Source organism: Patella vulgata, chromosome 6 (genome assembly GCF_932274485.2).
Source record: "Patella vulgata chromosome 6, xgPatVulg1.2, whole genome shotgun sequence".
NCBI classification, from domain to species: Eukaryota; Metazoa; Mollusca; class Gastropoda; family Patellidae; genus Patella; species Patella vulgata.
In genome coordinates this window covers 36335732-36351009 of record NC_065884.2, presented here as the reverse complement: position 1 = coordinate 36351009, position 15278 = coordinate 36335732, and the positions used below count along the sequence as shown (strand labels likewise).

The 15278-nt window shown below is 35.8% G+C and overlaps 1 protein-coding gene across 6 annotated transcripts in view; it reads left to right on the top strand.

The window, feature by feature from the left end:
• Window positions 1–15278, top strand: part of LOC126825386 (serine/threonine-protein kinase BRSK2) — a 695489-nt gene that overhangs the window by 324365 nt on the left and 355846 nt on the right. For all 6 annotated transcript variants that reach the window (XM_056101811.1, XM_050555009.2, XM_050555005.2 and 3 more), the window contains exon 11: window positions 5758–5870. In XM_056101811.1, the coding sequence (XP_055957786.1) occupies window positions 5758–5870 (113 nt within the window). The remainder of the gene's footprint in view (window positions 1–5757; window positions 5871–15278) is intronic.

Genomic DNA, 15278 nt, shown 5'->3' with positions numbered 1-15278 from the left:
TTTTAGCCTCTAAAACAAATACTTGTTTGATGTAAGCGATATTCATTATTCGTATAACATTGTGATATTTGATTCCTATTGGCAAATAGTATAAAGCAATACGATCATATTGATATCACAAAATTGTTTCTAACATCTTCCCTTGCCGAGAAATAACCAATTTTGTCAGGATCACTTTTTAAGATTTTTCGCATTTTAATTTCCGTTTATGGGTTCTGGCTTAATTATTTATTGTCTGCTTTGTATATATGCTCCGTGGTGCAAATTCTCAACTTTCTTCTATCGATAAAAGTCTCTGTCGACACAGGAAGTGCCGTAATTTTGCCCAGAACTTTAATTTTGACGTGTCTAAAGTTCTTTTAAAAAGCAAGTATTATGTTTGCAAAACAGATATTTTATTCAATTGATTTGTAATGTTTTATAAAATTATGATATTTGATTCCTATCTACAAACAGAATGCATCCATACGATCATACAGATACCACAAAAGGGTTTCTAACTTGTACGGTTGCAGAGAAATGGACGATTTTCCACAAGTCACTTTTCAAGGTTTTTGGTCTATAAAAGTGGCAATTATAATTCGATTTTTATTAAATTTTCCCCATGTGATGCCTTATGCCATTTATGATTTCATAGAATTAATTTAACATTTTCATTATTCCCGGATGTAATGTCATTTTTGCAAAAACTGTATTTTTAGCCTCCAAAACAAACATTTGTTTGAAGTGAGTTATATTTATTATTCGTTTAAGATTATGATATTTGACTCCAATGGACCTATAGATTGAATCAATAAGATCATATAGATGTCCAAAAATAGCTTGTCGAGAAATAACCAATTTTGTCAGGATCACTTTTTAAGATTTTTTTCGCATTTTAATTTCCCATTAGAAAGTCAGCTAACTTAGCGGTAAGTTAGTAACAAATTTTGTCAGGATCACTATTTTGACATGTGTAGACAGCGTAGCAACAAATGGAGTTTGTTTACATTTTTTAGGGGTTTTAAAACTTGATTGTTCCCGTTCAAAATGAATTCATCGGCAATATTTTCAGCATATTTGTAAACTACAGATTCTCCGCTTTATAACGATGCCAATTATTATGCAAGCGGAATGACCGGTCGTCCCACTGCGAATGAAGAAAAATAACTAATTTCGCTGAGAATTTTAAGAAATAGGACAGATTTATGAATACGGTACTCTTACTCTTTTGTGTCGAGAGTATATTTATAGACCCATTTTTGTGAAAATCTCTATTTCGATCGAAATCAATATTTTCACTTATTTTGTCTCTAGTTCAAAATTAGATAGTGTGCATTCCGACTCATTTTGACATACCGAGTCAAATATGTTGTTTACATTAGTGAGATGAAAAAGCCTATTTAATTTCGATAATTTCCGTTATTTTCTTCTAGAGTTATGGCCCTTGTTTCAGTTTGTTGCACCTTGTGAACACTCTATCAACAAAAGTTATGATCCGATCTGTATGAAATTTATGTGTATTGTTTAAATTAGTAAAATGAAGAAGCCTATTGAATTTCAGCAATCTCCGTTTATTACATCTAGAGTTATGGCCCTTGTTTCACTTTGTTGGATCTTGTGAACACTCGAAGGACAAAAGTTACCATCCAATCTGTATGAAATTCATATGCATCATTAAAATTAGTGAAATGAAGAATCCTACTGAATTTCAGCAATTTCCGTCAATTAGTTCTATAGAGTTATGGCCCTTGTTTTACTTTGTTGAACCTTGCGAACGTTAGAACGACAAAAGTTATGGAATTTATATGCATTATTTGAATTAGCAAAACGAAAAAGCCTGTCGAATTTCAACAATTTCTGTAGATTGTGAACGCCCTTGTTTTAGTTTTTATATGCCCTCATAGAAATGTGGACGTATATTGCCGTCGCCCCCGTCCGTCCATCCATCGTCCACAATTTCTTGTGAACGCTCATCCAGTTGTTTTGAAATTGATATATGTTGTTTGCATTAGTGAGATGAAGAAGCCTATTTAATTTCAATAATTTCCGTTTATTACTTCTAGTGTTATGGCCCTTGTTTCACTTTGTTTAACCTTGGGAACGCTCCAACACCACAAGTTATCACCCAATCTTTGTGAAATTTATATGCATGATTTAAATTTGTGAAATGAAGAAGGCTATTGAATTTCAATAATTTCTGTTCATTACGTCTAGAGTTATGGCCCTTGTGTCACTTTATTGAACCTTGTGAATGCCAAAAGTTATCATCCGATCTTTCTGAAACTTATATGCATTACTTAAATTAGTGGAACGAAGAAGCCTATTGAATTTCAGCAATTTCTATTTATTACGTCTAATGTTATGGCCCATGTTTCACTTTATTGAACCTTGTGAACGCTCTAACATCAAAAGTTACCTGCCGATCTGTATGAAATTTGCATGCATCATTTGAATGACAAAAGTGATCATCTGATCTGTACGAAATTTAGATGCATTATTTAAATTAGTAAAACGAAAAAGCCTGTCAAATTTCAACAATTTCTGTAGATTACTTCCAGAGTTGAGAACCTTGTTTCAGTTTGTAGAACCTTGTGAACCCTCAAATGGCAAAAATTATAATCTTATCTGTATGGAACTGTCTGATAAAAGCCCCCAATTAGCTGCAATGGCATAAATATGCGACAACGCTTGTCAACCGCTCGGACAATTTAGCTGCTGTGGGTGTATGTTTCGTTGGCTGGCAACCTATCTTCAGAACCTTGTGAACACTCAAACAACGAAAGTTATAATGTCATCTGTATGAAATTGTCTATTAAATGCCCCTAATTACCTAAAAATGAATAAATGTGTGACAACCCTTGTCAACCGCTCGAACGATTTAGTGGCTGTGGGCTTATGTGCCGTTGCCTGGCAACCTATCTTTATCCGTTTTTGACAAAACTCGAAATATAGGTTTATATCCCAAAGATCTCTGCTCTTTTCGATATTGGCAAGCATTGGACCGTAACTTCATGGATTATGGACCCTGATTGTACAAAAAATCATGTTATTAGCTTGTATCAATATTCTTTCTTAAACTTTAGTATACCGGTAACAGTAACAAAATTTTGATTTATCACTTTGTTCCCATTATTTGCAAAAAATCTCACCAATGAGAGTAAGAGTATGTAATACCAAGCTTGTGGACACTCTAGAAGTCACAATTTTGATTCGATTTTGATCCGATTTTGATGAAACTTGAAATGTATGACTATAATCCAAAGATCTTTGGTTCCTTTCGATATTTGAGCATATCGGACTGTAACGTCCTGGATTATGGCCCCTGATTGTACGAAAAATCACATTTTTATCTGATTTATCTGTTTAAGTATATCACTGTTAAAGGACATTTGAGTTCCAATTTCATGAAAATTGGACCAAAAATGCCTGACAAAATGGCCGCTCTCCTTACTCATTTTGATGGAACTTAAAATATATGTTTAGATCTCGGTTCCTTTCGATATTTGCACGAATCAGGCTCAAACTTCCTGGATTATAGCCCCTGATTGTATGAAAAATCGCTTCTTTTAGCTTGATCTCTATCCATCTCTTGCAAAATGTGGGCCTCGAGAGGTCACAATTTTTGTCTGATTTAAAATTTTTTGGAATATTTTTGGGAACTCCCCATACTCAAATAGTGTATAAGTATTTAATACCAAGGTTGTGAACCCTCTAGAGGTCACAATTTTTATCTGATTTTGATGAAACTTAAAACATATGATTATATCCCAAAGGTCTCGGTTTCTTTCGATATTTGCCTGAATCAGACCCTAACTTCCTGGATTATGGCCCTTGATTGGACGAAAATCGCTTTGTTTTAGCTCGTTCTCTGTACATCTCTTGCAAAATGTGAGTGTATCTTGCATGGCAACCGCTTGTTATCTATACAATAATGTTGCAATATGATTAAACATTATCAGAAAATAATTGACACAATATACCCTGTGTACACATCGCAGTCACTGAATGCAGGATATGCTGAATTTTGTAAAACCAGGATTGTGGGTATTTTCTCGAGATGCATGAGCATGATTGTTGCATAAATACTAGGTTAGCCAGAGCGATGATTTAGTATGAAAAAAATACTACTACAGAGATGCCAAGATTAACACTGGAAAAACGAGAGTGGGCTATTGGTATGGCACAGATGGGGGCTTCTCAACGGCAAATTACAAAAACATTCCACTGCAGTCTAACCGCCATTAGCAACCTTTTTTGGTGGTTAGAGCAAACATGCTGAACTCAAGACCGACCAAGCTCCAAGGGTCACAACTCCAGCTGAAGACCACAATATCTGGACATTTCACTCCAGAATGTTCATGACTACGACTGCAACGATGGCCACAGCATTGGGACACTGCATAAGTAGACACTTTCTCCCGATGACTCTGCATTGTTGGATAAGAGCCTACTGACCATTTCGAGGAATGATCTGTCAGCAAAGGTTATAATGGGCAGGAACTGTACGTCGATAGCAGCGGCGTGATTGGCAATGTGTGCTTTTCCCAGACGAAAGTCGCTTCAACCAGTTCTGAAATGATGGTCAGATTCGTGTTGCACCTAACTGCACTCAAGATGTTTTTCCTTATGGTGGAAATGGCATTATGATATGGGGAGGCTTGTTATCATCCGACCTTGGAGACCAGACTACCCAAAGATACAGAGATGAAGTTCGGCAACCTGTGCAAGTGCCATTCATACAACAACAACACAGGGTTATCATTTTGCAGCATGGTAATGCCCAATCACATACAGCCAGACTGGTTCGTGATTATTTAAACAATGTAAATGTCCACACATTCCTAGGCCAGCATGTTCTTCTGACATGAACCAAATAGAACACCTCTTGGATCATCTTGATCGGCAACTGTGGCAATGGACACCACCTGCACATTTACATCAGCTTGAGCAAGGTTTATTGCAAGAATGGAAAAGGATTCCCAATGGCGTCATAAGCCAGCTGACGCCATCTATGAGGAGACGTGTTTTGGCATGTATCCACATGCTATTAATGTTGTGTCTTGTCAAATGAGAGACTGCAAAAGGACTTATTTGAGGCCTTCTCCTTATCTAGACCCCATTGATCTTTAACCCTGACTTGTGGCCAGTACACTATTGTTAATGTTTTTATTTTTGCTCCAGACATCAGAAACTCATTCCTCTCAATAAAATATTCATTGTTTATATCAAAACTGTTTTTTTTATGGAACATGTGCATTAAGTGTCATATTCCTTTTGCTAGGTAGTTTATGAAATGGGGTTTAACGTCCTACTGTTCTGCTCCGAACTGGGCTAATGAAGACAGGGGTAGTTTATGTATAAACATAGTCATAATCAAACTAAAATTAGGATATAGCTCTCTTGGTACTGGACTGTATATGTGTTTATGTTTTATTCCTGTGTTAGCTATTGTTTGTAAACTAAATATTACATTTTCTTGTGTCATTTGTATTCTTTAATAGGCATTATAGTGCTTTGATTTTTTCACATTGTTTTTCAAATGATTATTGAAGCGAAGACAACATATGTGCATTGCACTATTCTGAACCATAACTATATTTTAGGTTAAGATTAAATAAACCTTTCAATTTGAATTAAATTTCACATAGTATCATTAGTTCAGTATTATTTATGAAACATGCACTATAGAATAGTTTTCTGAGAGGGTGATTATTTTCAGCTTTCATTTTCATTGTTTTTGATGTTTTCTAATAATACTTACTTTTTTTCTAATAGACATCAATAGTGCCAACTGTAGAAGATTTAGATGCTGATGTTCTGTCTACAATGAACTCTTTACAATGTTTTAAAGATAAAGACAAACTAGTTGCTGAATTACTGGGACGGAAGTAAGTATTTCTCTAGCCAGTCTTTTATATTTGTCCCCCGCTTTTCGAAGAAAGCAGGGGACTATTAAAATGGGTTCGTCCATCTGTCTGTCTGTCTGTCTGTCTGTCCGTTTGTCTGTCCTTCACACTTTTTGGGACACAATAACTCTCCTTCTAATTGAGCTAGAATGTTCAAACTTGGTGTAGGTGTTTATTAGGTCAATGCCTTGATGGAGTTCGAAGATGAGCATTTTCAGGTTAGGGTAAGCAGAGATAAGTAATTTGATTGGTTGATGCTTTGGGACACGATAACTTTAGTTCTAATTATGTGAGAGGGATGAAACTTGGTGTATAGTTTCATTACATCAATAGCTTGACTAAGTTCGATAATGAGCATTTTCTGCTCAGGGTAAGCAGAGCGATAAGCAATTTAATTGGCCGAGACTTTGGAACACAATAACCCTCCTTCTAATCGAGCTAGAATGTTTAAACTTGGTGTAGGTGTTTATTAGGTCAATGCCTTGATGGAGTGTGAAAATAAGCATTTTCTGCTTAGGGTAAGCAAAGATAAGCAATTTGATTGGTTGATGCTTTGGGACACGATAACTTTAGTTCCAATTAAGTGGGAGTGATGGAACTTGGTGTATAGTTTCATTACATCAATACCTTGACTAAGTTCGATGATGAGCATTTTCTGCTCAGGGTAAGCAGAGCAATAAGCAATTTGATTGGCCGAGATTTTGGAACACAATAACCCTCCTTCTAATTGAGCTAGAATGTTCAAACTTGGTGTAGGTGTTTATTAGGTCAATGCCTTGATGGAGTGTGAAGATAAGCATTTTCTGCTTAGGGTAAGCAGAGATAAGCAATTTGATTGGTTGATGCTTTGGGACACGATAACTTTAGTTCCAATTAAGTGAGAGTGATGAAACTTGGTGTATAGTTTCATTACATCAATATCTTGACTAAGTTCGATGATGAGCATTTTCTGCTCAGGGTAAGCAGAGCGATAAGCAATTTGATTTGCCGAGAGTTTGGAACACAATAACTCTCCTTCTAATTAAGCTTGAATGTTCAAACTTGGTGTAGGGGTTTATGAGGTCAATGCCTTGATGGAGTGCGAAGATCAGCATTTTCTGCTTAGGATAAGTAGAGATAAGCAATTTGATTGGTCGATGCTTTGGTACACGATAACTTTAGTTCTCATTAAGCGAGAGTGATGACACTTGGTGTATAGTTTCATTACATCAATACCTTGACTAAGTTCGATGATGAGAATTTTCTGCTTATGCTAACGAGCAATACGCATTTTGATTGGTCACGACTTTGGAACATAACAACTCTTCTTCTAATTGAGGTAGAATGTTTAAACTTGATGTAGATGATCGTCTTGACTGAGTTCAATGATTAACATATCGAGCTAAAGCTAAGCAAAGATCAGCAATTTCCTGCTTTGGGACAAGATAACTTTGATTCTATCTGATAGAGAGTGATGAAACTTAGTGTATAGTTGATAATCAGTTTGACTGCTTGATACTTTGGAAAAAAATAGATGTGCGATTAATTAATATATGTCATCTATTTATTTGGGGATTTCGGCGGGGGACATCAGCCTCACTGTTGGCTTGGCTTATTAAAGGGACATAATGGACATATTGTCGTTGCCCCTGTCCATCGTCCATGTGTCTGTCCATCCGTTCACATTTGTTTCTGGACACTTACAGGTCACAGTTTTTATCCGATTTTGACGAAACTTGAAATATAGGTCTCTCTCCCAAAGATCTCAGATCCTTTCGATATTGGCATGTAATTGGAACATAATTTCCTGGATTATGACCCCTGGTTGTAGAAAAAATTGCTTTAGTTTTTAGCTTGTTCTCTATCCATCTCTTGCAAAATGTGGGAATATCTTGCCTGGCAACCGCTGGTATATTCATGGTAGGGTATTGTGAATTTATGTGTCTATACGACTTTGTCAGAATGGTGTACACAAAAAATAAAATTTTGGACTTAAAACTGAAATATTAGTAAGGCTTAGGATAGTTATTTATTAATAAAATATTCCCTTTTAGCTACTTAAATAATCGAAATGGCCGAATTGACCAAAGCAAAATCATCCCAGTAGCTTACACGTATTACCACATGTTCTGTAGAAAACACGCTGACCTGGATAATTTTGAGTTGTAATACAATAACTTCGAAAAGAAGATAAATATATAATTATCCATGGCACATTTCTCACATTTATCGGTTTAAGACCACCTATTACGCAGAATCCTAACGTAATTCCTAATAATGAATAACTAACGGATAACTAACTTCAAAGCTAGCGACAATATCGCTCCCTAGAATATTGTTGTGTATAATAAGAGTAACAATATACACGACGTTTTCACAACACATGGAATTATCAATATTGCTACACAATAGTACTGGAATAAGGAATTTTCATAATTTTTCTGTAAGTAAGTTAACTTAGTACTGGAATAAGGAATTTTCATAATATTTCTGTAAGTAAGTTAACTAATTTCTAGATTTGATTTACAATACCCACAGGTCTATCTCCCAAAGATCTCGATTCCTTTCGATATAGGCATATATTGGACCATAACTTCATGGATTATGGCCCCTGATTGTACGAAAAATCACGTTTTTACCTTGTGAACACTCTAGAGGTCACAATTTTCATCTGATTTTGATGAAACTTGAAATGCTTGTTTATACCCCAAAGATCTTGGTTCCTTTCGATATTTGCGTAACTTCCTGAATTATGACCCCTAATTGTACGAAAAATCACATTTTTAACATGTGATCGCTCTAGAGGTCACAATTATTATCCGATTTAAAAAACGTTTTAGTATATCACCGTTTCACCCTAATTTTGACAAAACTTAAAATATAGGTCTATCTCCCAAAGCCCAAAGATCTCGGGTCCTTTCAAAATTCGCACATAACGAATCATATCTTCCTGAATTATGGCCCTTAATTGTACGAAAAATCACGTTTTTAGGGGTAACAATTTTTATACGCCACATTGAAATGTGGTCGTAAGTTTTCTTCACCCCCGTCCGTCTGGCTGTCCGGCGTCCACAATTGCTTGTAGACGCCCTAGAGCCTAAGTTAATATCCGATTGACTTTAAATTTATACACAGTGTTTAAGGTCATGAAAAGAATAAGCCTATTTATTTTCAGCGATTTACGATAATTACTGCCAAAGTTATGGCCCTTGATCACTTCAAAATATCTTGTGGACGCTCTAGTGGCCATAGTTAATATCTGATTGACATTAAATTAAATTTATATACAGTGTTTAAGGTCATGAGACAAAGAATCCTATTGATTTTCAGCGATTTCCGATAATTACTGCCAGAGTGATGGCCCTTGATCACTTCAAAATATCTTGTGGATGCTCTAGAGGCCAAAGTTAATATCCGACTGACTTTAAGTTACTCTTAATCAGATTTTCATTGCCAAAAAAAGTAAAAATATTGCACAACTCTTGTTTACTGCCCGGACAATTTAGCTGCTGTGGGCGTATGTTTCGTTGCCTGGCAACCTATCTTTCTCGGATTTAAAAAACTGTTTGAATATATCACCGTTACACCCTAATGATGATTGAGTTCGAATTTCGTGAAAATTGGACCAAAACTGCCGGACAAAATGGCCACCCCTCGTATGCAAATAGTGTATATATATATGGTATATCAAGGTTGTGGACCCTCAATAAGTCACAATTTTGATATAATTTTGATGAAACTTGAAATATATCTTTATAACCCAAAGATGTTGGTTCCTGTCAACATTTGTTATTTAACATGACAGTTGGTTGGATTCGAAAGGCAGTACTTTGTATCTGATTACCCTTTTTTTGAAGATCATAATAATCTCATTTACATCGTGCTTGACCACATTAGCAGTAAAGCAGCTTTGTTCTAGAAAATTCTTATGGCCATTATCAAAATTGTTGACTTTGTGGTAAACCATGTGACACCAACGCTATCAACTTCCGGTTTATGTTTTACACTTCACTTTATGTCAAGACCTCAACGAAGCAAGTACTCTTAATATTGCTCCTGCAATGACCGTTCGTTAAAAATAAAAGAGGAAGTAGAAAAATCAATCGTTATTCGTTTATTCCTGTACCCATTTTTGATAAACTTGTTCAACATGATGACAATGAAGGTAGGTATTACGTTAATGAATACATGAACGTTGGATGATTGTGTACAATGAAACGTTACAATAACAGTATATTGAACAAATGATACAGTACATCAGGTTACAACTAACGATGAACGAACGATGAACGAATGATGAAAGAATGAACGAAGAACGGTTTCACTGAAAAGATAAAAATACACATGCATGTATTTACAATGAACTCTGTAACATATACTTCTACATAATTAATAAGTAATAAGTATTGGAGAGTGCCGCTGGGACTAAAACGACTCAAAATATGCAATGCATCACCTATCAAGGAATACAAAGTTACATGTAGCAGGTGAGGAAATTGCACACACGTGACACAAGCAATGTCGGTTTTGCGTGGGGAAAAACACCCGAAAGTAAATCGTTAAATTTGACAGAATTATGACTTGACAGTGAATAAAAATAATATAGAAATGATCTGCGATATCTGTTTACACTTTTATATAATTCTCAAGTAAACTTACAACTTGTGAGAGGGTAACAGGCGTTAGAAATACATGGTCTCTAATACACATGCCGTTTTTTCTACACATCAATGGCGTTTGCTAAAAATGGTTGAGTATGAAACTCAGATTTGGATTACGTTAAGTTCAAATTACAGACTTGGACTAAATAAGAAGGGAATCAGCATTCTGCCGTAACACATAATTTAGTAACAGTGTTGATTTATCCACTCGTTCACTATAAGGTGTTTTGTATAAAGTCATTCATGGTAAATTGTTTTATATATAATTTACTGTGATATTTTGCTGATCAACATATATTGTTTATCAGCGTTTACGAAATATAGTGTTAGATAGAGGAAATAGTTCTCTATCGTTTGCTATTTGTTGTGGTCGAAATTTGTATTAAATTATTTACTTCAGTTATAAAAACCATACAGTTTGCTTGCAATATAAAATAGGGTATTATTTATTGATATTCTGAATATATTGACAGCGCACATCGCTAGGTCTTTAGAATTGTATTACTACGCCAACCCATCGTCTGCTGTATATGTTCACATCGAGTGTAGCATAGTGGAAACTAGTAATACATTTCTTTAATTCTGATTTATATTGAAGTTCAAGATAATTTATTTTCTACAAAAACTATCTTCGTCATCGGTGTTGAATTGCTACTCAACTCAAGTCGTCTGATTTGTTTATATGCTGATAGCGTTCTCAATCCGTGGGGAAGTGTGAATAATCACTCACTGATTTTCTGAATGTTCAGATCGTATATAAACTATAACTGAGTAGTAAAAAGCAATTCGAGTCTTTATTTGTTAAATCTACAACTGGAATCTATATTAAATTTAATTAGCCATAACAGAATAAATTATCAGACATCCATAAATATTCGTTATTTCTATTCTGAGAAGTCACGTGACCAGTAAGTTCTGCTCTTCACAACTTTAACCTCACAAATCCTAATGTTTTGAGTTGACCTTAACAGCTGACTTTATTGTTGGTTCACTTAGGTCAAGTCACACATCAGCTTCATTAAAAGTGTTCACCATTTTTATTTAGTCTCTATTTATAAATTTAAGGACCACTTCCATCACACCACCAAATAATCTAAAAAAAGCTGACTTTGTAATAAAGATGGTTATATACATACAGACTGCCACTGTGGAAGAACTGATGACATTGCCTACCATTGATCACTCAAAGGCAATGCAGATTATATTAATAAGAGGGAGGGACGGTTTGCTCAAATTTGAACCTCTTGAAGAGGCAGACGATTTACCAACTTTAGAATGGGGTGATTGGGTGGAGGAACAAAGAATTACATTTTTACTTCAAGAAGATGAGGGGGAAGTCGCATTTTCATGTCCGACTGAACGCACTAGAGCATGTCATTAATACTAAATTTGAGCAGGTCATGGATGCAATAAACAGGCAGACCAATGTCTTGAGATCTGAGTTTAAACTTGACAATCGAGCCCCCCCTGTGATTCCCGAATACACGCCATCGTTCAATCACCTGTACCAATTTCCAAAATCCCAGGCATTTGAGGTAGATAAGGGGCTTCACAATTCAGATGCTCCTTTATTAGGTCCCTCCATGTCTACACATAACTTTGTCAAAGTTGATCCAGGATTAGAATTAATATTAAATATCACCAAACGTAATAACGAGGCTGTCACGAAATGGCCTGTTCCTTTTAATAGGGATAATTTGATCCCCTTTCTTGGATCTATCAATTACCACCGTGGTCATGTTCGGGAATTTGCAGCTCTTGCTTTTCCTCAATATGAGTTGTATCGCAGCAAGGGTTCATGCGGATGGACGGGCATACATGAGGAACATTTCAATCAGTTGGAGATGACAGCAATGAATGTACATTGTGTTGATTTCCCAACTCCTGGGTGTATGTTCACCCTCGACACTGAATAATAAAATTAATTAATTAACAGTAGGGCGGAACGTAAAAATGTCCTCTAGAAGGAAGCGTAAACCGCCCTACACTACTAATAAAACTCCGATAAAATTAATAAATCAAATTATACAATGTAGGATGAAGCGAAAAAAAATCCCCTAGAGGGAATCGCCACCTGTCCTACACCACAAATAAAACTATTAATTAATAAAGTAGGGTGATAGCGCAAAAATGTCCCCATAAGAGGGAAACGTTACACACCCTGAAATATTCTTTACACTTTTATTTATTTGACTAAATAAGTATTGATTGTAGATCATATTAAGCCACCATATATGTATTATTGTATTTATTAACTCCTAATAAATTTTGATTGAATGTATATCATACTAACTTGCCATAAATGCATTTTTTTTTCCTCCAACCCCAGCCCCCCCCCCACCCCCCGAAGCCTTACTAGACGAAATAAAAACAAAACCATCACAAGACCAGCTACTCTTTTTTCTCTAGCTTTCTCTTTCAGGCGCTGGATTCTTCCTTCAGAGAACCAACAACAAAGGAATGAACAACAGAAATAATGACGAAATCAACCACCATACCGGACAACAAAACCAAATGGAAGGAAGAATGGTCCAGACCTTACACTCACCAACAAGCCCCAAGGAAGAGTTGCACCGCCCTGCCATTCAACCGGACAAATCGACCAGACCGACGAAAATGACCTAAATATATATATATGTACATACTATGTCTAAATGTTTGTCTCTGTCCAAATGTTCGTCCACATTCATGTCTGTTTTGTTTCAAATTCGTCTGTTTTGTAAACGTCCACTGGCACCTCTTTATTCTTTGCACCTGCTATCTCATGTCTCTTGCTGTTATCTATTGTCTTCTGTACATATATATAAAAACCTAATTATCCTCTTTTTCACTAATCACATTGTAAATTATTGCACCTTGTATACATAACATGTTATTGTCTGCGATATCACCCCAGTGGAAGCGGACGTAAAATACAACTAACAAACAACAACAACATCAATAGGAGTCATTAGGTCACCCGACTTAGTTGCAGCTACGTCGATCATCCACTGTGCTGCAAGTGTACATTGTAAGTATTGAATTATTGTCATTTGTAAGAGATAAGTTCCAGTAATTAAAAGATTGAAGAACCATTCCAGACTTATTAGTTATTGAAGAACCTAGCGGTTATATATGGTGCAGATTGGGGCAAGATCCTGGAAACCTGTCTTTAACAAGCCAAGCGAGTAGCCAACCCCCAACCAAAGATTGAACCAGTGATCCCAAGTAAACTAGCAGAAATACTTAAGGTAATGGATTTATATTCAGAAGCACATCTGTGGAGATGTGAAAATGGAAATAATCATTTCTCAGTTACCTTGACATGGAAAAAAACAGCTGCTCACAAGGACAACCCAAATTCTTCTAGTAGAAAGAGAAGAGATATTCTTAGATGCCAGAAGTTTAAAGAAAGGTGTGTCTTACTCAATAAAGAGAATACTTCAACTCACATTAATTCTCTGACTGTAGGTCCTGTTGAAAAAGGGACGTTGTATTCAACAAAAGACAGTGAGTCCCAAACGGAGAGCAGGAATACATCTGATAAAAATATTCAAGCAAAAACAATAGTGGCTTCAGCCACAACCCAGACCGTTGATGAGGGGCATGTTCAAACAAAATGGGAAACATGGACAGAAACAACACCACAACCTGATACGCCAATAGATCAAATTTTACAAAAAAGAAGAAGTAATTTGTATGGTGAATTTGAGTATTTAATTAAGTGGATAAATAAACCACATGCAGCAAATACATGGGTCTAGGAATATGATCTAGATGAGTATGGAAGATCATTGACTGAAGTAAACAAGCATAAGATTCCACGACCGACCGTTTCCAAAGCCAAAATGTGACACATATGAACTTTCAAAACCAGCCACCCAGACAGACATCAGAATGTGTGAATGTGATGAAACTGTATATCCAAATGGTAAAAGATACAGAGCACTTGCTCAATTTCAAGATCCAGAAACTTTTATACAGTATTTCCAGATTGAAAAACGTATATATAGAACTAGAACATTGATTGAGTGCTTCACTGGTTTGGAATGGATAGAGAAAGTAATTAAAGAAGATCCAGAATTTTATCAGAGAATGACACATTACAGAGTTCCGGTTCCAAGGATAGGCCTTAAGTTATGGAAACAAATTGCTTGATAATTGAACTGTAAATACATGCAAAAATGAATAATAAGGAATATTTTTGTGTTTCATTGCAGCAGTAGAGGGAAAATTGAAAATATACAGTTTATGATAGTCTCTAATATTTTATACATAATAATTTATTCTTATGAGTGTCGAGGTCGACACATCGTGAAGGGGAGGCATATATGACCAGGCACAATGACCAGTCAGTTTTACATAGAATGTGTCATGGTTTGTTATAAATCAGGGTAGAAGCTAATTAGTTAAGTACTTAAGTGCTTGTCCACGAGAAAACCATGCAAAATCGTGCAAAATCGGGAAGGTGATGGGTCGGCCGATTCCATTCATATTCATAGGGTTTGGTCATGCCCATGAGACTACTCGATAGCCAAAACCGCCGATCTCAGAAATTGACCCTAGCCGAGATACGGCAAACAGGTGTTTTGGGGGCATTTTTCTCATTTTTTCGTCAATTTTAGGCAATGTTAGCTGCTGTTTTTCAGGTTGTAAATGAGCACTTATGAAACAAATGATGATTCGATATATTAGGCTAGGTAGTAATGTTTCAAAAAAATGAAGAAAGAAAAATCTATCTTTCCACTGAGGGGTGCCATTTGGTTATTCC